Below are 22,366 nucleotides of genomic sequence, written 5' to 3'. Positions count from 1 at the left end.
GGCTGGCTGGCTCCGGAATGTATGTCCTTAGTCATCTTGGTGCACTTAAGCAGCTTTCAAGCTTTGGAGCACAACCTGCAATGATCTATTTTGTATTACAATCCAGAGCCTCACGCCTTTATAATTAAAACACAAGCTTCACAGAGCAGTGCTGTGACCCCTGAGCACAGGCAGGGCCCTCTGGCTCTTTCCCAGGCTGTTTCTTTCTCTCTTCTCCTTTCCTTTCTCTCCGTCCCTTCCTCCCCCCTCCCTTAGTCTTTTTTCTAATTTTTAATTGTTTTGGGTACGTAGTAGGTATATATATTTATGGGGTATCTGAGATATTTTGACACAGGCATGCAATGCTGTAGTCACCCTGTTGTGCTGTCAAATAATAGGTTTTATTAACTATATTGTGTCCATTAACCATCCCTCTTTCCACCCCTGCCCCACCACCCTTCCCAGCCTCTGGTAATCATTCTACTCTCTATCTTCATGAGTTCAATTGTTTTAATTTTTAGCTCCCACAAATGAGTGAGAATATATGAATTTATCTTTCTGTGTCTGGCTTATTTCACTTAACATAATGATTTCCAGTTCCATCCATGTTGCAGATGGCAGGATCTCATTCTTTTTTATGGCTGAATACTCTGTTGTGTATATGGATTATATTTTCTTTATCCATTTGTCTGTTGATGGACACTTAGGTTGATTCCAAGTCTTGGCTATTGTAAATAGTGCTGCAATAAACATAGGGAGTGCAGATATCTCTTTGATAGACTAATTTCCTTTCTTTTGGGTATATACCCAGCAGTGTGATTGCTGGATCATGTGGTAGTTCTATTTTTAGTTTTTTTGAGGAACCTCTGTACTGTTTTCCATAGTGGCTGTACTAATTTACTTTCCCGCCAACAGTGTACAAGGGTCCACTTTTCTCTACATCTTCCCCAGCATTTGTCATTGCCTGACTTTTGAATAAAAGCCATTTTAATTGGGGTGAGATGGGATCTCATTGTAGTTTTGACTTGTATTTGCATTTCTCTGATGATCAGCGACATTCAGTACCTTTTCATGTTCCTGTTTGCCATTTGTATGTCTTTAAGAAATGTCTAGTAAGATCTTTTGCCCACTTTTTAATCAGATTATTAGATTTTTTCCCCCCATTGAATTGTTTAAGCTCCTTATATATTCTGGTTTTTAATTTCCTATCAGATCGGTAGTTTGCAAGTATTTTCTCCCATTCACTTTGTTGATTGTTTCCTTTGCTGCGCAGAAGCTTTTTAACTTGATGTGATCTCATTTGTTCATTTTTGTTTTGTATTCTGTGCTTTTGGACTATTACTCAAGAAATCGTTGCCCAGATCAGTTTCCTGGAGAGTTTCCCCAATGTTGTTGGTTTTTTAGTAGTTTTCATAGTTTGAGGTCTTAGATGTAAGTCTTTAATCCTTTTGATTTGATTTTTGTATTGGAGAGAGGGGAGGTCTAGTTTCATTCTTCTGCTCATGATATCCAGTTTTCCCAGCACCATTTACTGAAGAGACTTTCTTTTCCTCAATGTATGTTCTTGGCACCTTTGTTGAAAATGAGTTCATGTAGATGTATGGATTTATTCTTGGATTCTCTATTCTATTTCATTATTCTGTGTGCCTGTTTTTATGCCAGTACCATGCTGTTTGGGTTACTATGGCTCTGTAATATAATTTGAAGTCAGATAATGTGATTCTTCCAGTTTTGTTCTTTTTGCTCAGGATGGCTTTGGCTGTTCTGGGTCTTTTGTGTTTCCATATAACTTTTAGGATTAAAAAAAATTATAAAGAATGTCATTGGTATTTTGATAGGGATTGCATTGAATGTGTAGATTGCTTTGGGTAGTGTGGACATTTTAACATACTGACTTATCCAGTCTCTAAACATAGAGTGTCTTTATTTTTGTGTGTGTTTTTTCTTCCATTTCTGGTGTCAGTGTTTTAGAGTTTTCATTGTAGAGATCTTTCACTTCTTTGATTAAGTTTATTCCTAGTTATTTTATTCTATTCATAGCTACTATAAATGGGATTACTTTCTTGATTTCTTTTTCAGATTGTTCACTGTTGGCATATAAAAATGCTACTGATTTTTGCATGTTGATTTTGTATCCTGCAACTTTTCTGAATCTATCAGCTCTAATAGTTTTTTTTTTGTGGAGGCTAGTTTTTTCCAGATATAAAGTCATATCATCTGCACACCAGGATAATTTGGCTTCTGCCTTTCCAATTTGGATGCCCTTTATTTCCTTCTCTTGTCTGATTGCTTTAGCTAGGACTTCCAGTGGTGACAGTGGGCATCCTTATCCTGTTCTAGATCTTGAGGAAAAGCTTTCAGTTTTTCTCCATTCATGTGGAGTGGTCTAGGTGTGGGTCTGTTGTATATGGCTTTTATTATGTTGAGATATGTTCCTTCTATACCCAGTTTATTGACAGTTTTTATCATGAAGGGATGTTGAATTTTATCAAATGTTTTTTCAGCATCAGTTGAAATGACCATATGGTTTTTATCTTTCATTTGGTTAATATCACATTGCATATGTCAAACCCCCTTTGCATCCCTAGGATAAATCCCACTTGGTCATGATGTCATTTGGTCGTGGTCATTAAAAGATTTAATAATCTTTTAAATGTTTTTGTTGAATTTGGTTTGCTGGTATTTTGTTGAGGAGTTTTGCATCAATGTTCACCAGGGATATTGGCCTGTAGTTTTCTTTTTTTGATGTATCTTTGTCTGGTTTTGTTATCAGGATAATACTGGCTTCAGCATTGGTTTGGAAACATTCCCTTCTCTTCTGTTTCTTAGAATAGTTTGAATAGGATTGGTATTTTTCTTTAAATGTTTGGTAAATTTCAGCGGTGAAGCCACTGGGTCCTGGGCATTTCTTTGCTGGGAGACTTTTTATTATGACTTTTATCTCGTTACTTGTTACTGGTCTATTCAGGTTTTGGATTTCTTCATGGTTCAGTCTTGGTAGGTTGTATGTATGTAGGAATTTCATAGTCTGATTTTCATAGTCTGGCCAAAGTTTTGTCAATTTTGTTTATCTTTTCAGAATCCAACTTTTTGTTTGTTGATCTTTTGTATTCTTTTCATTAAAATTTCATTTATTTCTGCTCTGATCTTTATTGTTTCTTCTAATTTTGGGTTTCATTTGCTCTTGCTTTTCTGGTTATTTAAGATGCATTGTTAGTTTGTTTATTTGAAGTTTTTCTATGTTTTTGATGTAGGAGCTTATTGCTGTAAGATTTCCTTTTAGTACTGCTTTTGCTGTATCTCATAGGTTTTGGTATGTTGTGTTTCCATTTTCATTTAGGACATTTTAAATTTTCCTTCTTAATTCCTTCATTGACCCACTAGTCATTCAGAAGTGTATTATTTAATTTCCATGTATTTGTATAATTTCCAAAGTTCCTCTTTGTGATTTCTAGTTTTATTCCATGGTGGTCAGAGAAGATACCTGCTATGATTTCAGTTTTTTGGTTTTTTTTTTTCTTTTTTAAGTTTTAGGAGTTACAGGGCCAGACGTTGTGGCTCACTCCTGTAACTCCAGCACTTTGGGAGGCTGAGGCGGGCACATCACCTGAGGTCAGGAGTTTGAGACCAGCTTGGCCAACATGGAGAAACCCTGTCTCTACTAAAAATACAAAATTAGCTGGGTGTGGTGGCACGCACCTGCAGTCCCAGCTACTCGAGAGACTGAGGCAGGAAAATTGCTTGAACCCGGGAGGCGGAGGCTGCAAGTGAAGCGAGATCGCACCACCGCACTCTAGCCCAGGAGACAGAGCGAGATTGTGTCTCAAAAAAAAAAAAAAAAAAAAAGTTTTAGGAATTACTTTGTGGCCTAACATGTGGTCTCTCCTTGAGAAGAATCATGTGCTGAGGAAAAGAGTGTGTATTCTGCAGCCATTAGATGAAATGTTCTGTAAAGATCTATTAGTTCCATTTGTTTTGTTTTACATCGCAGATTAAGTCTGATGTTTCTTCGTTGATTTTGTCTTAACTTTTTGTTGTTGTCTGTTGTTTCTATTTACAGCTTATTATACCATGTCTTGAAAAGTTGTAGTTATTTCTCTTGATAGATTCATCTTTTAGTCTTTCTGTTTAAGATAGGAGTAGTTGACACATCACCATTACAGTGTTAAAATACTCTTTATTTATATAAAGTCTGTGTACTTGCTGTTACCAATGAGTTTTGTATGTTCAGATAATTTCTTTTTGTTTGTTAATGTCCTTTTCTTTCAGATCAAAGAACTCCCATTAGTATTTCTTGTCTGCTGTTGATGAAATTTCTCAAGTTTTGTTTGTCTGGGAAAGTCTGTATTTCTCCGTCATGTTTGACATTTTTTCCTTCAGTACTTTAAATATGGCATTCCTCTCTTTCCCTGACCTGTAAGGTTTCCACTGAGAAGTCTGCTCCTTTGTTTCTTTTTTCTTGCTGCTTCTAGGATCTTTTCATTATCTTTGACTTTTGGAAATTTGTTTATTAAAATTTCTTACTTGGGCAAAATCTGCTTGGTGTTCTATAACCTATTGTACTTGAGTATTAATATCTTTCTCTAGATTTGGGAAGTTCTCTGTTATTAGCCCTTTGAATAAACTTTCTGCCCCAGTCTCTCTCTCTGCCTCCTCTCTAAAGCCAATAACTTACTAGAGTTGTGCTTTTTATAGACTGTTTTCTAGATCTTGTATGTGTGCTTTATTCTTTTTAAATTTTGTCTCTGTATATTTTCAAATAGGCTGTCTTCAAGCTCTCTTTCTTCTGTTTGATCAGTTCTGCTGTTGAGACTGATGCGTTCTTCAGTATGTCATTAATTTTTAGCTCCATAATTTCTGCTTTATTTTAAAAAATTTATTTCAGTCTCAGCCAGGTGCTCACGCCTATAATCCCAGCACTTTGGGAGGCTGAAGCGGGCAGATCATGAGGTCAGGAGTTCAAGATCAGCCTGACCAACATGGTGAAACCCCGTCTCTACTAAAAATACAAAAATTAGCCAGGTGTGGTGGCGCCTGCCTATAATCCCAGCTTCTCAGGGGGCTGAGGCAGTAGAATCGCTTGAACCTGGAAGGAGGCGGTTGCAGTGATCTGAGATTGCACCACTGCACTTCAGTCTGGGCTACAGTGCAAGACTTTGTCTCAAAAAAAAAAAAAAAAATTTCAATCTCTTCTAAATTCTTTCTCTGTGTTATCTTGAATTTCATTGAGCTTCCTCAAAACAGCTATTTGGAATTTTCTGTCTGAACGATCACATCTCTATCACTCTGGGATTGGTCACTGGTATCTTGTTTACTTCATTTGATGAGGTCATGTTTTCCTGGATGGTCTTGATGCTTGTGGATGTTCATAGATGTCTGGGCATGGAAGAGTCCGGTATTTATTCAATCTTCGCAGTCTGGGCTTGTTTGTACTTGTCTTTCTTGAAAAGACTTTCCAAGTATTTAAAGGGAATTGAGTGTTAGGATCTAAGCCTTTGGTCACTGCAGCTGTATCTGCATTAGGGGGCACCACAAGCCCAGTAATGGTGTGATTCTTGCAGACTCCTTGAGGTATCACCTTGGTGGTCCTGGATAAGATCCAGGAGAATTTCCCGGTTTACGAGGCAGAGTCTCTTGTTCCTTTTCCTTACTTTCCCCGGAGCACAGAGTCTCTCTTTTCATGCTGAGCTGCCTGGAGTTGGAGCATGGGTGAAGCACTCCTGTGGCTACCACTACTGGGACTGTGCTGGGTCAGACCTGAAGCCAGCCCAGCACTGGGTCTCAGTCAAAACTTATGGTGACTATTGCCTGGCTACTGCTGATGTTTATTCAAGGCCCAAGGGCCCTTTAGTCAGCAGGTGGGGAATCTAGCCTGGCTTGTGTCTTTCCCTTCAGGGTGATGGGTTCCCTTCTAGCCCAGAGTGGGTCTAGAAATGCTACCTGGGAGCTAGGGCTTGGAGTTGGCAACCTTAGGAGTCTGCCTGGTGCTTTATTTTACTGTGGCTGAGCTGGTACCCAAGTTGGAAGATAAAGCCCTTTACCCTTCCCTCTCCTTTCCTCAAGCCAAAGGGATCTCTACCAGTGGCTACCACTACCTCAGGCCTGTGGCAGCACCACTGATGTTTATTCAAGTCCCAGGTGCTCTTTAGTCAGCAGGTCTGGGTCTCTCCCTTCAGGGCAGCAGCGGGCTCCCTTCAGGTCCAGGGTGGGTCTAGAAATGCTGTCCAGGAACTAAGGCCTAGATCGGGGACCTTAGGAACCTGCTTAGTGCTTATTTTACTGTGGCTGAGCTGGTGCCCAAGTTACAAGATGAAGTCCCCTTTACTCTTGCCTCTCCTTTCCTCAAGCAGAAGGGGTCTCTCTCTGTGGCCACCACAGCTGGGAATGCGCTGGGTCACACCTGAAGCCAGTACAGTCTGTGGCCCATGACGAGTACTGTGTGGGTATTGCTGATGTTTAATCAAAGCCCAAGGACTCTTTGGTCAGCAGGTGATGAATATGCTGCCAGGACTGGGTCCTTCCCTTCAAGACAGTGGGTTTCCTTCTGGTCCAGGATGTGTCTAGAAATGTTATCTGGGAGCTAGGACCTGGAATGGGAGCTTCAGGAATCTGCTTGGTGCTTTATTTTACTGTGGCTGAGCTGGTATCCTAGTTGCAAGACCAAGTCCTCTTTACTCTTCCCTCTCCTCCCAGAGCTGTGAGCTGTGCTGCCTGAGGTTGGGGGAAGAGTGGTACAAGCACTCCCTTGGCTGCTCCAGCTGGTGTCTCACTGGGTCATGTGCACCCCAAGTCCACTGGCTCTGAGCCCAGCACAGCACCAGGACTTGCCCAGAAACTGCAGCCCTTGTGACCTAGACTCTTTCAGATTTACGTAGGACTCCAGAGTGCTTTAGCCCACAGAGGTAGGGCTTGCCAGAACTCAGATTCTCGCTGGAATGGAAGATTCCCCTCCGGCTAGGGCTGGTCTAGAAGCTCCTTCTATGGGTGCTGGCTGAATTCTGTCCTGTGTTGCTTTCTGCTGTGATGGGACAGCACCAAATTCCAGTGCAATCTCACAATCATTGTGCTTTCCCTCCCCCCGGGTGCACAGATGCTGTCTCTGTACCATGTGGTTGCTGCCAAGGGATAAGGGAGAGGGGGATGTTGGAGAGTCAAGACAGTCTTTCCTCCCGTCTCCGGTGCCTCTTTCCTTGATACGATGTGTTAAAACCAGGCACTGTGATCATTCATCTGATTTTTCATTCTTATGAAGATGCTTTCTTGTGTAAATAGCAGTTCCATTTGGTGTTCCTGTAGGGAAGCCATTGCTGGAGGATTCTTTTTGGCCATCTTGTTCTGTCTCCAGGTGTCTCCTCCTTTCCTTAGCCTTTGTCACAATTTCCCAGTGAATGACCCTTCTGTGCTGCCTCCCAGTGTGATATTTGATCATTCATCAAATATTCGTTAAATGCCTCCTGTGTGTGATGCTGTGTAGACACTGGGGGTGCAATGGTGAATTAAACAGACAAGGTCCCTATTCCCATAGAGCTTATAGCCAGAAGGTTTTGCACATGAAGTATAATTGGAAAAAATTTTCATTGCATACAAAGAAACCCCACCCCAAACCCCAGATTACCTGGTAAATACACAGCTGTTTAGTAATGTTAATTAAAGGACTGTAGAAAAGGGACAATGATGTTTATTGCAGCATTTTTGTAACAAAATAATGAATATATTCAGACAGTGGAATACTATGCACCAGTTAAAGTAATGACCTAGCACGATGTGTATCAGTGTGGATACATTTCAAAAACACAGTTAAAATGCAAGAGCATGATAAGCATAGTATTGTAGAGGACAAAGCATATTACCATGTTGTAAATGCAGTATAATGCAGATACAGTATAATCCACTGCAAAAGCACAATGTAGTATAACATTGTGTAAAAGGACAATACTATGTATTATCATGGACACATGCATATATGGTAAAAGTGAAAAACCATTCAAGGGATGACCCCATAGCAATTTTAGGATAATGCTTATTACTCTCAGAGGTAGAGAGGAAGATTGAGGCTTTAAAAAATTCTTATTAAAGTAAAAAGATTTTGCAAATGTGACAACGTTTAATTGTTGTTAAGTCTGTTTGGTGCATGATTATTTTTGGTGCTTTTCTGTACAGTTAAAATGTTTAACAATTAAAAAATTAAACAGGTGGAGCGATTGTGCTGTGCCACTTTTCTGCTTCTGGTGTGTGCACGTTTCTGTGTGCCTCCCGCCGGCATTTTCTATCACATTTTTGCTGTGATAGAGCGTGAATGTGATAGAGAGTCTTTAGAGATTCCTCTAAAGAAACATTGCAACCACAAGTATTTTATCTCTAAGGGAACCTGGGGATTTGCAGATTAGCCTGGCTTCAGGGGCGTTGTTCACAGCTCAGCAGCAGAGGGCGCTGCTCCATAGCAAATGTGCGGTGGGGGTAGCCACATCCAGGCAGCTCTCTCGGTGCAGGGCCAGTGCCTCCCAGGGAAGCACCGCTGCTCTCCCAGCTGCGGGAAAGAGGAATATTTAAGTGCGTGCAGATTCCCTCCTCCTTGTAGGAAGGGGCACAGAATCCAGTCATTTGGAAGCATACACCGTGTTTTTCTGACTGTTCACAGCCTTGGCTGTTTCTGAGGCTAAGAATGCAAGAAATGGCACATGCCAATGACGTCTTTGCTGCTGTGTCCATGAGCCTGCTGCTGACTTGTGGGGAGCTGTTCATAATGTTTTATTTTAGACTGAAGAGGTTAATGTGCAGGTTTGTTACATGAGTATATTGCATCATGGTGGGGCTTGGCCTTCTAGTGTACAGATCACTGTGGGAATTTTGTTGTTAAACTGACCAAGGAAACTTCCTTTTATTTTAGGTGGAAAAGGATTATTCATACCTGAAGGAGATATGTGATCACCAAGCTGAACAGCTAAGCAGAACCAGCCTAAAGCTGCAAGAAAAAGCATCAGAGAGTGATGCAGAGATCAAAGACATGAAAGAAACCATATTTGAATTGGAAGATCAGGTGGAACAGCACCGAGCTGTCAAGTTACACAATAATCAACTCATCAGTGAGCTAGAAAGTAAGTGGGGTCAGCCAGGTGTGGTGGCTCACACCTATAATCCCAGACTTTGGGAGGCTAAGGCGGGAGGATCACCTGAGGTCAGGAGTTCGAGACCCAGCCTGACCAACATGCTGAAACCCTGTCTCTACTAAAAATAAAAAATTAGCCAGGCATGGTGGGCGCCTGTAACCCCAGCTACTCAGGAGGCCGAGGCAGGAGAATCACTTGAAAGTGGGAGGCGGAGGTTGCAGTGAGCTGAGATCGTGCCACTGCAAAAGAAAGTAAATGGGTCAAGCCTAGGAGAAATGTGGAATGGACCTGAGTAGGACACTAAAGAAACCAGCAGCAGTGGGTGACTGGGGGAGGGTTTTTGACTGTATGTTGGCTGGGGTTTATGAAGTCTCTTATTTGAGTGCACTGTAATCTCCTAGGAAGAATGTTACCTAAGAAACAATCATTAATCTCTAGTTTAAAAACTAGAGATTAGGAGATCAATGACTACAGCAGTTGAAAACTGGGATGACAGAAGAAAAGACTGTTGAACATGAGTCAGCAGTATGTAGGTGATTGTGAAAAATAGAAATGCTTTTCATTTTGTTTTTTTAGAGGTCTCGCTCTGTCACCCAGGCTGGAGTGCAGTGGTGCAGTTGTAGCTCACTGCAGCAATCAGAGCTCACTGCAGCCTCAAACTCCTGGGCTCAGGTGATCCTCCTGGCCTCTCAAAGCACTGGGATTACAGGTGTGAGCCACGGTACCCAGCTGCAAATGTTTTTTGGCTGTGCTGGATGTGCTGTGTGTGAGCCATGCTACTGCTGCTGTCTCTAGGCAGCCTGGTCAGCTTGAAGGCTATGTTAGGATACTTTAGCTGTGACTGTGGGAGTTCACAGGGACCCTTCCTAAGGATATTCTGCAGGGTAGGAGACAGTTATTCAGAAGAAATTGCTTGCCAGTCATCGAGTACTGACACTGTGTCGTCTCTTGGATCTGATAGAGATGGATGATAGGTGTCAGAGTGGATGAACAATGTGTGCTCTTGGTCTAAGGGAGAAAACAATTCCGCATGTGTCCCATTGGTGGGAGGATATCAAGTAACTTAGAGACGTTTGCCACTTAGTTGCTGAAGAGACATCAGCATATGGCTTAGTTACCAACTCATTGTTTGCTTTGAATTGGGAAAGAAATTTTTAAAACAGTTTAAACATTATCTTCTTTGTCCAAATAAGCCTTATCAAATGGTCACATCTTACGTGTTTTCTTTTGTAACAACAGATTTAATGCACAAAGCATTTAGTCACACCAGCCATTACTAAGAATAGCTAAGAATAGCTTGGTCAGTTACCTGAGAATTTCCCTACCCCGTGCAGTCGATCCTCCTCATTCGCAGATTTCACATTTGTGAATTCACCTGCTTGATAAAATGTATTTTAACCCCAATACACAGAGCACTTCCACAGTCATTTTCAGACATGCACAGAGAAGTAAAAAGGTTGTGTCATCCAGTGCTTATGTTCCCAACTCAGATCAGAGACACTTGGCCTTTTCATACTGTACATGCGTCTTTTTTACAGTCTGCTTAATACCATGCTTTTAACATTTTTGTGCTTATTTTTGTTTTTGGTGACTTTGCTATTTAAAATGGCTCTGAGTGCAGTGCTACAGTGCCATCCACTGTCCCCACGCACAGTGAGGTTGAGACGCACCTACAGAGAAAACACGTGTGTTAGGGAAGCTTCATGCAGACGCAAGCTCTTGTCCTGTTGCACGTGAGTTCAGTGTTATTAAATCAACAATACAGTGCCTCAGGCCAAGTGCAGTGACCTCATCCCTGTAATCTCAGCACTTTGGGAGACTGAGGCAGGAAGATCGCTTGAGCCCAGGAGTTTGAGACCAGCCTGGGCAACATAGTGAGACCCTGTCTTGACCAAAAAAAAACAAAACAAAACTAGCCACATGTGGTGGCCTATGCCTGTAGTCCCAGCTTCTCCAGAGGCTAAGGTGGGAGGATCCCTTGAGCCTGAAAGGCTGAGACTGCAGCGAACCAAGATTGTGCCACTGCACTCCAGCCTGGGCAGTAGAGCAAGATTCCATCTGTAAAAAATAAAAAAAACCAAACCAAGCAAAAAAAAACCCAGTACAATGCATCAGAGAAAGGGAGAAGCTTGACAATATGTATATAAGAGTGCCCTGAGACATGCTAAAGCGATGTGCTAAAAGCAGCCAAATTCATGGATTTGTGAGATGACAGCCAGTTTTAAAAAGCAGTGGGCAATATTGTTGTGTGGCTGAAAACCAGAGCAATGTTTGTTCACATCACCCAGGGTCAGGAAAATGGTAACTACCCTTCTTGGCTAGTGCTGGTTGGCTCCCAAGTTTCAAAAGGCCATAAGATGTGAGAAAGGTTAACCTTGCAGACAAGGCAGGTTCTGCAGATCAGGAGGCTGAAGAAGAATTTGACAATACTTGCTCAGTATTATTCGGGAAGAGGGAAATGGGAAAGAGTCGGCTTCCATGGTTGATGAGCCTGGCTTGTTTATAGAGAGACATTGGCAGATAAGTCTATATAATGCAAATAGCATTTTAGTTGATGAGAATGTTGTGACCAGAGGCTTGCAGGAACCTAACCTGTATTTTTCCTAGGTACAATAGTTCAGTGTTTGCTGATTTGGTGTGCATGGCAACTCTCTGCAACTACCATGATTATTAGAATTGACTATATATTTCAGACATTGATGAGTTGGTTAGAGTGAGAGTTGACAGCACCTGCCCCATTTCTCGCTAGACATGACGCGCAGTAGAACTGTGGAACCTCAGCATTCAGTGTTGGTGCCATCCAGGCTGTTCTCAGGATACAACTGAAAACCTGGACGCCATCATCGTCAGTGTATCCTTCCAAACCCAGCACCGTGATTGAGAAGAAAAGTCAAAGAAGACAAGTTCTGTTCTGTTCGTTTTTGTTGTTGTGATCTTTTGCTATTGAAAATAGGGTTGTATTGTCCCTAAATCCTTAAAAGTCAGCACAGACACACCAAGAAAACCAGTGTATAATTAATGTCCACAGCAAAATTTAGACCCACCCCTGTGATTATATCATCATATATCCAAGACTGACAATAATACAAACCATCCTTTGAAAAACTTTTAAACTTTTTAAAAGGATATTGAGGTATTGTTAAGATATGCTTTTGCACAGAGACCCAGGGACACATAAATCCAGCCTAGACCAATCACTTCTTCCTATAAGATCCTGATGGGAAAGGAATGGACTGAAAAATAAAGAGAAGTTAAGGAGTGTTTTCTACTGTGCAGCACTGATTCCCCACACAAACTCTCAGTCCCACTAGAACTAGAACTGCTGGGGTAGGACCTGTCCGTGGCATCTTTTTAGCCTACTCTGGCGATTCTGATTTGCATCCTTCATAGAAAACTAATGCTCTAGCTTAGAGCATGAGGACCTATTGAGGAATTTCAGCTCAGTGACTGACACCATCAGATTTAAACTTGAATGACTGATAGCTGTATGGAGAGAATTGGAGGCAGGGAGAACGAGGGGCTGCAGGTGTCCTTAAGTAGGGAGAGGTAGGCAAGCCACCTGGGAAGATGTTAAATGCACACATCCCCGGGTTCTGTCTGCCCTTGGAGATTCTGCCTGCAGGTGTCTGGAGTGTGGGACTAGAACATCGGTGCTTTTGAAAAGCTTCACCAGCGATTCAGAGGCTTAACTGTGATTGAGATCTACGACTCTAGAAAGTGCTTTACAGATCACAGGAGGAATAAGCAGTCATAAGCTCTGTTATGTGAAAGCCTCTATCTCACAGCATTAAGGGACACTCAGGATGATTGTGTGTGAGTGCGAGGGAGGCCGGGCTCGGTGTGCAAGTGTGTGTGGCCGTGGAGGCCTCTTCCCATAGTGCTGCTATTTGGTTGTGCATCCTGTCTGCTGAGACTGTAACCTCAATACACACCACATATTTTCCAGATCATCCTGTTCTCTATCTCAGAGGAGCCTCTTGTGTCCATTCCCTGGTTTGCAGGGTAAATTGAAATTGCTAAAAGTTGCATTGAGAGTAGAAGGGATAGATTTGAATGCCTGTTGTGGCATCTGGAGTTGTGCTTTCTTTGTTACCTAGCTTATCTTCTCTTAAGAGTCTCACAGCTTTTCCAAGCCCTGTCTAAATTATTTATTTCTAGGTAATGTGATCAAGCTGGAGGAACAGAAGTCAGACCTGGAGAGGCAGCTAAAGACTCTGACCAAGCAGATGAAGGTGAGATGTGGGCGGGAGCCTTCACCACCATCTTCCTGTGTATTACCCCCTCCGAGGTCTAGATCACTCTCTCTATCCTGCTTTCTCTTGGAACATTTCCATGGCATGGTGGGCCCTGGAACTGTAAATTCTTGTTGTCAGGAAGTAAAATCAAAGCAGTCATTTGGTGTCAGGATGGAGAACTCTCATAACCTGAAGGTGTAATTCCCACCAGTGCCTTTTCCAACAGTGAGCCACTGTGAAAGCAGGGCCTCACCAAGCACTGCTGGCATTCTTTCTTGGTGACCAACATGGAGACTCTGGGGTCCCTGCCCAGGCACCAGCCCTGGCAGGTGTCTGACACAGGGGTGGGCTCTGGTATTTTCAGGAGGATACCGAGGAATGGAGGCGGTTCCAGGCAGATCTGCAGACCGCGGTGGTGGTGGCCAATGACATCAAGTGTGAGGCCCAGCAGGAGCTGCGCACTGTGAAGAGGAAACTGCTGGAGGAGGAGGAGAAGAACGCCCGGTTGCAGAAGGAGCTGGGGGATGTGCAGGGCCACGGCAGGGTGGTCACCAGCAGAGCCACCCCTCCGTGAGTCTGGTGGGCACCAGGGCTGTGCTTGCTTCTCACTTAATCACTATGTGTGGGGCTCCTGGTGGGGATGGGACTCTTCATGTCTGTGCCAGGCTCTGCTGTTTCCTTTCTGAGATCACCCTGAATTACTAGCACCACCGTACCACTAGGAACATTCTGTACAGTACCCAGTCCCTGCCATGCTGCAGCATAAAGGACTGCTAAGCTCCACACTTACATACAAAGGGCAAGTTCTAGCCAACTATCCTGCTAGGTTAAAGAAGTCCTGTCTAGGATGCTCCTTGAATCTTAGCATTTATTAATGCAAGGAGTGCACACTAATAAATACGAACCCACCACCTTGCACAGGTCACTCCCATGCAGTGGGAGAGGCTGGAATCACTCCCGAGGGGAGGAGCCGCTGGAGAAAGACACATTCCTCCGGGCCCAGGGGTGTGTCTGCTTATTGAAAGCACCAATGAGCTATTTCAAAAGGCCTTGACATAACCTACTTTATTAAAAAAGGGTGAGAGTGGAAAACCTGAATTTGGCTGATGTATGACATTCCCTTCTGCTCTTGATGGGGAGAAGCACACAGTGTATCAGCCCAGGGAGCTTTACTAACAGTGACATTTAAGAGGAAGGTATTCCCAAAGTGAATGCAATGGGAATTATTATCTGAAATTTAGATGGTTTACAGACAAATTTATGAACAATATTTTTTGCTTTAACTAATGTATTTACCCAATCAGGAATCAGTGTCCTTAACTTTGAGATTCTTGGATATTAGGAAATGATTTTGAATTTTTAGGTGTCTCTCAAATATCAAACAGTCTTTAGATCAGATTTCCTGGATTTTGAATGTTGATCAGTTGGCCCTAATTTTTACATGCCTCCAAGATCACTGGCTAGCTCCTGAGCCTTTTGATCTGATGTTCTGTTATCATGAATTTCACGACATTGGAAAGAGGAGATTTTTCAGAATTCAGTTGTGATTCTCCTGTCAATTCTGCTCCAAGTAATTCCTTATTTCTTTGTTTATGACTTTTACATAAAATGGCCTTTGGGGAAGGATGAAGATCAGATGTAGCTGGCCCCACAATTCACTGTTGAGTAATGAACATCAAGATCATTATTTTATTTAGTTATTTATTTTTAGAGATGGGGTTTCACTATGTTGCCCAAGCTGGACTTGAACTACTGAGCCCAGGAGATTCTTCTGCCTCAGCCTCCTGACTAACTGGGACTATACATGCACCAGAAAGATCATTACTTGATAGCCAGAGCTCTACCCTCTGGACACCAAAGGATGTGAATTTTAAGTAAAGGTAGAAGGAGAATAGGAAAACTAGATTTTGCAGGGTTCCCTATTGAAACAGTAGTGAGGCCATTCTGGGTGGCCTCTGTGTCTGCTTTTGTTTGTTTGCCTCTGTCTTGCTTCCCTATTGTCTGTCATTGGAAGAAAATCTGAGTCAGAACTTGTGTTGCTTCACATGGACGTTATTTTAATGATAAATGGTAAAAGACAAGTCCTGAGTTTCTGTGGTGGCTCCAAATAGGTTCTTGTATGAGATGCTGCATTTCTTACGTATATTCTGAGATACAGGCCAGGTTCTTGTATGAGATGCTGTGTTTCTTATGTATATTCTGAGACACAGGCCAGACCGTGTAGCATGAACCCTGATATTCTAGGAAAGCTCCGCATATGTCCTGGCAGTTTAGGACTCCCTATGCTGCATCCTGCATCTTCAATCTTAATGTCACCTTTTTTTTTTTTTTAAACACAGAATGTTTCTTTTTTGATTTTCCAGTGATTACAAACCTACCTCCCGATCTAACAGTTTGGATTGGGATAATCCAATCCATATCAAATGTTTTTTGATAATCCCTTATCAGAAAACATTTCAAAATTTTAGAATGGACACCAATGAGAACATGGCATGGTACTGAAGTCAGGCATCAGAACATTTCTGCCTGTCAACACATTTGGCAGGAAGTCAGACAAGAGCTGGTGATGCTGGTTTCTTGTCTGATTTTGCACTTCTCTGGCAAGCTGCCCTCTCTAAAGAGTTGACTATGTGGCAGTTAGTCGCTGATGGTTCAGCCACTTCCAGCACCTACCGCTTGAGCAAGACTTGAAACCAACTCACACCCTCCAAGCTCCGGAGGCCACCTAGTGTTTCCATCTTGACTGAGTGAGTTCTTGATTGAAACTCAGTTTGACTTAGACAGTCATCTAATGAGAACTCAAAAGTCCTTCTTGGTTCAGCCACAGCCAAAGAACTTGCAGAGCATTCTCTGACGAGGTCCTCAAGGACAACTGAGAGAAGGTAAGATCACCCAAAAAGCACCTGGATCCCGACATGGGGTTACCCGGTGCTTAAGCTCTGTTTGCGTCAGTGGGCACTTACAGAATTGGTTGCAGCCAGGCTGATAGGCATGAGATGAAGCACCCGGGCAGAAATGCAAGCCAGCATTCATTGCTGGAACTCAGTAACTAAACACTGGGATATTATCTAACTCATCCATGATCTTCAGTCCTGTTACACTTTCACAGATATTTTTATTTCAGTCAGAATAACTGATGTTAAGGTACGTGGGGAAGGAAGGCGGTAGCCTCATCTTTGCTGTCAACCAGCAATATCTCACTCCCAGCGTCATGTTTCAGCCAACCAGTAACATCTCATTCTCAGCTCTGCCTCCTGCCTGTTAAAAGAGGTAGGAAGAGGGGGTCGTTTTTGAGATCCCTTTAAGCTCTGCTGTTCTCTGGACTGGTTGATTAGCTGACCTTTCGCTGGTGAGAGAATAAGAAACTCCAGTGCCAGCCTTAACATTATTCTGGTGCAATACTTTGAACCTCTTTGACACAGTGGCATCTCCATATCTTAGTTGTGGCTTGTGGGCCTGATCTTTCTCTTCCAGAAACGTGAACAAACCAGTGTGTTTTTGGGGACCTAAAAGTGATCTGTTTCATTGGACACATATAATGTAATAGATGAAAAGATAATAACTTTTTCAGCTCTGGCTCCTCCCAGTGTTGAAAACTCCCAATCAAGTAAAAGGCTTCGAAATGAAAACTCTCTCTGAAATAAACCCGTCAGATCTTTTTCCTGAAAAGTTGAGTCCTGGGGCCTGGCAAAATCAGAAAAAACACAGGCAGCTCAGTGTAATGATATATTGTGCCGCATACAAGCTTTCTAATGAAAGACATTGTTCATGAGCAGTGCGTGGCCCAGGCTTCTCAAGCAGCATCAGGGAAAGACCTCTATTTGTGGCATTTGTTTCTCTTGTTCTGAAACAGCAAATGCCATTACTTTGAGGGTGATTTATCTGATTCTTTCTGTGTTTGTCGTATAATACCAATAAGCATCCATGGAAAACATCTTTAAAAGAGATAATTAAACACACTTAACATCTGTGCCTAATTAATGCTGTTGGTTTCTAAATAGAATGTCTGTGATTCGAATGTGTTTTGTTTTGCCTGCACCACAAGTTCTTGCATTGTCGCCTCTTGGAGGTGAGCAGTGTGGCAGCGCAGCACGTGCAGACTCCACTGGAATTGGCTTAACTCCGTGTATGCACATCCGTGTCAGCCCAAGTGTCACTGTGTGTGCCTGTGCTGCCCTCTGTGTTGCTCTGATGGCTCTAATATTAGGGTCACAGCCGCTCAGCATATGTTCTCCAGCTACAACGGAAAGGGAAGGGCGGAAGTTGGAGGTATAGATTCTTTAAGATCCCTTTTCCAGCTCTCTCGCCACAGATGCTCTGATACTGAGCCCCTCTCCCAGGTGGAGGGGGGCCGTTCTCCTGAGGATTCTTAAGCAGTTTCTGAAAAGACCTCACTTTAGCACCCATGATAGCATGATGGACAGGGGTCTCCAGCATTTAATTTGACGCTTGATGCGGAACCTGGTCCTCTCATGTGCCCTTTTTCCAGCCAGCATTATCTGTTCACTCACACCTAGTACTCTTTTTTTCATAGTTTAAACGTACATTTATGTCATTAGACACACAGTCTATAATCTAAAGAGCTGTGTCTGCTTCTCTGTTCCCTGACCCCTGTTTTTACAGATTTCAACAATGTGGACATAAGCTTCCCTTAGACCTTTAGGATTTTTAGGTTGCAGTTATAAAAGCAAGAAGGTTTTTTGGCCTTGACAGTGGAGAGAAGCATGCGCCTCTTTGTAAATTCTGGAGGGGCCTCTGGGTGTTCATCCTGGACATCTCTGCTTCACCACACAGTTCTTTGTCGGAGAAGTTCTGGTGGAAGGAGCCTAGTACAGGCATTTGCAGTCTTTTTTTTTTTTTTTTTTAAATGTCCAAAAACCTTTGGCTTCCAAAAAATTGGAACAGTAGGAATTAAAACCTGTTGGCCTATCTTGGACATTAGCTTTTCCCTGTGGGACAGTGTAAGCTGGAAATTCTTGCGTTTGTGAACTAAGACTGTATTGCCTTAGGTAACTCCTTTACAGCCTCTCCCTCCCGTTTCTATTTTCACAGCTCCCTGGGCTCTGTCAGCTAGCAGAGCATTTGGTGGAAGAAAGACAGCCCAGCTCTTGCCATGATTGGGAGCCGCAGCCATCTCTAGATGAAAGGGGGAATGTGTAGAGGAGAAATTGCCTCTTTATAAAGAGCCCAGTTGTCTCCTTGTGACATTCTCTGTTTCTCAGAGTCATTGCCGTCAAGTCTCTGCTTTTTGTCCACATTTTGGGATCAGCTCACTGCATGATCAAAGATGATGTTTCCCTCTTTTTACTTTTCCTCAGAAGATTCAGCCGTCTTTTATTTGGAGAATAAAATGAAGTTGTTCTGAAAAAAACAAAGTACAAGTCTTATGAAAAGTTATTTGCAACTGGAGTGCTGAAAGGGCGCGGTGGCAGAGCAGATGCAGAGCTGGGCACAGCACAGGCCCGAGTTCTTTTGTTGTTGTTGTTTTGTTTTTTTTGTTTTTTTTTGAGACAGAGTTTTACTCTTGTCGCCCAGGCTGGAATGCAACGGTGTGATCTCGGCTCACTGCAACCTCTGCCTCCCAGGTTCAAGTGATTCTCCTGCCTCAGCCTTCCAAGTAGCTGGAATTACAGGCACCTGCCACCACGCCCAGCTAATTTTTGTATTGTTAGTAGAGATGGGGTTTCACCATGTTGGCCAGGCTGGTCTCAAACTCCTGACCTCAGGTGATCGCCTGCTTCAGCCTCCCAAAGTGCTGGGATTACAGACATGAGCCACCGAGCCCAGCCCCTAAGGCCCAAGTTCTACTTTTTGGCATTCATTTCTCTGCTTCCTTTTGATCATGGTGTCTGATCATTTTGGAATTCACATTACTCAAGGCAAAATAGGAAGCCATCTGCATGATGTCATATTCCGAAGAAGTCAGAAAGTTCGTCAAGTTGGAGCTTTATTCTTATTGCCCAGGCTGGAGTGCAGTGGTGCGATCTTGGCTCACTGCAAGCTCCGCTTCCTGGTTTAAGCTATTCTGCTGCCTTGACCTCCCAAGTAGCTGGGACTACAGGCACGTGCCGTCACACCCGGCTAATTTTGTATTTTTAGTAGAGACGCGATTTCACCATGTTGGTCAGGCTGGTCTCGAACTCCTGACCTCAAGTGATCTGGCCGCCTTGGCTTCCCAAAGTGCAGGGATTACAAGTGTGATCCCCGTGCCCGGCCCCTTCTGTGGGGTCTTGATTGAGCCTCTTCACTCGGAGACTGACTTCATTACCTCGTCTGAAACAAGGTGCCTGCAAGCTTTGGGTTGATTTCCAGAATCTTGCTGGGTTAAACATAAGTAGATATTTGATCATAAAGGATGTTATTAAGCCAGATAGGTAAGCACGGTGACAATGGCAATAGAAATCTAATGGAAAACGATTGAATGACAACTACACCAAAGTTTTGTGGATGAAACTCACCCCAGAAACTTAGCGTTCAACTCAGAGTGATACACAATTCAAAATGTGATTTAAACTTCTGGAAATATGTGTGTTTGTGAAGATCCAAATCCAATTCAGCAACCTCCATCAGGCAGAAACCTCCTGCAATTCTCACGTGAGGAACTGGTTCACAGTGTACACGGCATGGAGCTATTAGCAACGTTATCCAAAGGATGAGACAAGACAAGAGTTACAGTCTAATAAAAGGAAAATTAGGAACAGGAATGCTCTTTAAACTCAGGAAGATCTTTTGGGGTATGAAACCATACAGCACAAAATCACTAGAAAAATTAGTGTGGCGTGAGAAAAGTCATTGAGGTCTTCTCTGTAAAAATAACTTAGATACTTGTGAGTAGGACTGAAATTTATATTTTGGGAGCTCTTTACCTCAGATTCAGAGTTCTTAGGATTATTTAAAATTCATTTGCTGGATGTTTTCAAATATAAACAATAAGGAAACTGCAACTTCAACTTAAAAGGCACTGCTGTATTTGCACCCCATATTTTGACCTGTTGTTAGGTACTGTTGAATATTTTTATCTGTAAGCCTTTATGAAGTGCAAAATAAACATGTTCTTATATAGAAGCATCTGCTGCTTAGTTTTAATCACCAGCTACGTTTCTGCAGGGACCTTATGTCGTTTTGTTCTACATTTTTTTCTGAATACAGTTTCAGAACTTCAAAGCCACATCAAGTAACTAGAATTTGAAGCAGAAAAAAGCTGGACTGTAAGTTGTGAATAGGAGGGTGACATGGAATATGAACAATTTCATTAGTAGAACAAAAGGGCATGGAGTAAAAGTGCTAATTTTGCACAAGTTTTTAAAACTCTAGGGTCTCAGAAAATATAGTACGGACTTAAAGTCTAGATGTGTTTCATTGACATTTAAATATGAATAGATTGGTGATTTAATGTATTGGATTTTTTCTTAATTATGAAGTAATATTTAGGAATACTAATAACAAAATGGAGATGTGTGAAGAAAAATATTAATCTTTCTTCTCCCTCAGTACCACCTTTGAGGAAATCAGTGTTAACAGTGTGTACATTTTTTCTTTACTAGTAAATATGTATAGGATTCATTTTTATATTTTTAATAAAAATTGGATTATATTCTATTCAGTACTCTGTACCTTTACTTTTTATTTTATATGTCATAGGCATCCTTCCAGGTCAATACATGCAAATCTAACTTATTTTAAGAGCAACATGACCTTCCACAGGAAGGACATGTCCTGGAATATTAAAATATTGTCTTACTAATGCACAGCAAGGTTATAATTATTTTCTTTATGAGTAATGCTGTAATAGCAGTCCTTATTCATATAGTCCTATGTAGTTGTGGTTTTATTTTTATAGAATGAGTTTTTCGAAATACTATTGCTGCTCTAAAGTATACGCACATTTTTATTTTAATAGATGTCTCCAGTTACTCACCTGAGTGCTGTGACATTTCACTCTTGAACATGCCCATCTCTACACAGCCTGAGCAGTGGTGAAGAGCCTTGATCTTATTTTTGCCAATAGGATAATAAAAAAATACTGTCTTTTTAGCTCTTTAATTTGCATTTCTCTAAGCATTTTTTTTTTTTTTTTTTAAGACAGGGCCTCACTCTGTCACCTAGGCTGGAGTGCAGTGGTACAATCATGGCTCACTGCAGCCTCAACCTCCTGGACTCGAGTGATCCTCCCACCCCAGCCTCCTGAGTAGCTCGGACTACAGGGCACACCACCGTGCCCAGCTAATTTTTTTTTTTTTTTTTGGGTAGACATGAGGTCTCAACTATGTTGCCCAGAGAGACTGATACTGAACTCCTGGGCTCAAGTGATCCTCCCAACTCAGCCTCCCAAAGTGCAGGGATTACAGCCATGAGCCACCATGCCCAGCCCTTTCTAAGCATATCTTTGTATGTTTACTAACCACTGCATTTTCTAAGAATTACTAGTTTTGCAACTTTTCCCTGTTTTTTCGCTGAGCCGATTGCTTTTTTCTCATCAGCTTATAAGTCAGTATTTTATGAGGGATGTGATTTTATCCCCTATATTATGAGCCTTTATCATCTTTATCATATTTATCATATGATATGGCCTTATCATCTTTATCATAGAAAATTTTGTATTTTTATGTAATGTAAACTGTTAGTGTTTTCCTTTATTCATTTTTTTTAAAAGATTCCTTCTCCCCAATGTTATACAAATATGCTGTTAAATGTCTTCATCTACTTGATGCACACACACATGCAGACCATTCGATCCACCTCTCTTTATTTAATTTGATGTGAGATGTGATTCTTTTTCTCCCACTGGGTAGCATTGTTTATTACCAGAGTCATCCTTTGTCCACTGAATTCAAATCCCACCTTTACATGGTTTATTTCATCCACATTCAGAGAGACTTGCCCTAGATATGCTCCAATTTCTTTCTCTTTTGAGTTAGTTCTGCTTTAAAATATTCATGGATTATTAGATTACTTATTTTTTAACTCATCCTTTCATTTAAAATTTTTATTTTATTGAATTTTAAGGCAGATGGTATCAGTGTTGAACTCTGTCATGAATTTACA

The 22,366-nt window shown here is 42.0% G+C and overlaps 1 protein-coding gene across 8 annotated transcripts in view; it reads left to right on the top strand.

Moving 5' to 3' along the window:
• Positions 1–22,366, top strand: part of SPECC1 (sperm antigen with calponin homology and coiled-coil domains 1) — a 281,070-nt gene that overhangs the window by 185,739 nt on the left and 72,965 nt on the right. For 6 of the 8 annotated variants that reach the window (XM_050763865.1, XM_050763867.1, XM_050763866.1 and 3 more), the window contains 3 exons: positions 8,867–9,074; positions 13,245–13,318; positions 13,686–13,891. In XM_050763865.1, coding sequence (XP_050619822.1) covers positions 8,867–9,074; positions 13,245–13,318; positions 13,686–13,891 — 488 coding nt within the window. Of the gene's footprint in view, positions 1–8,866; positions 9,075–13,244; positions 13,319–13,685; positions 13,892–18,373; positions 20,928–22,366 lie in introns of those variants that run through there. The other 2 variants (XM_050763869.1, XM_050763870.1) reach the window with 1 other exon arrangement.

Source organism: Macaca thibetana, chromosome 16 (assembly GCF_024542745.1).
Source record: "Macaca thibetana thibetana isolate TM-01 chromosome 16, ASM2454274v1, whole genome shotgun sequence".
Classification (NCBI taxonomy): Eukaryota; Metazoa; Chordata; class Mammalia; order Primates; family Cercopithecidae; genus Macaca; species Macaca thibetana.
This window is presented reverse-complemented; position numbering and strand designations above follow the sequence as displayed.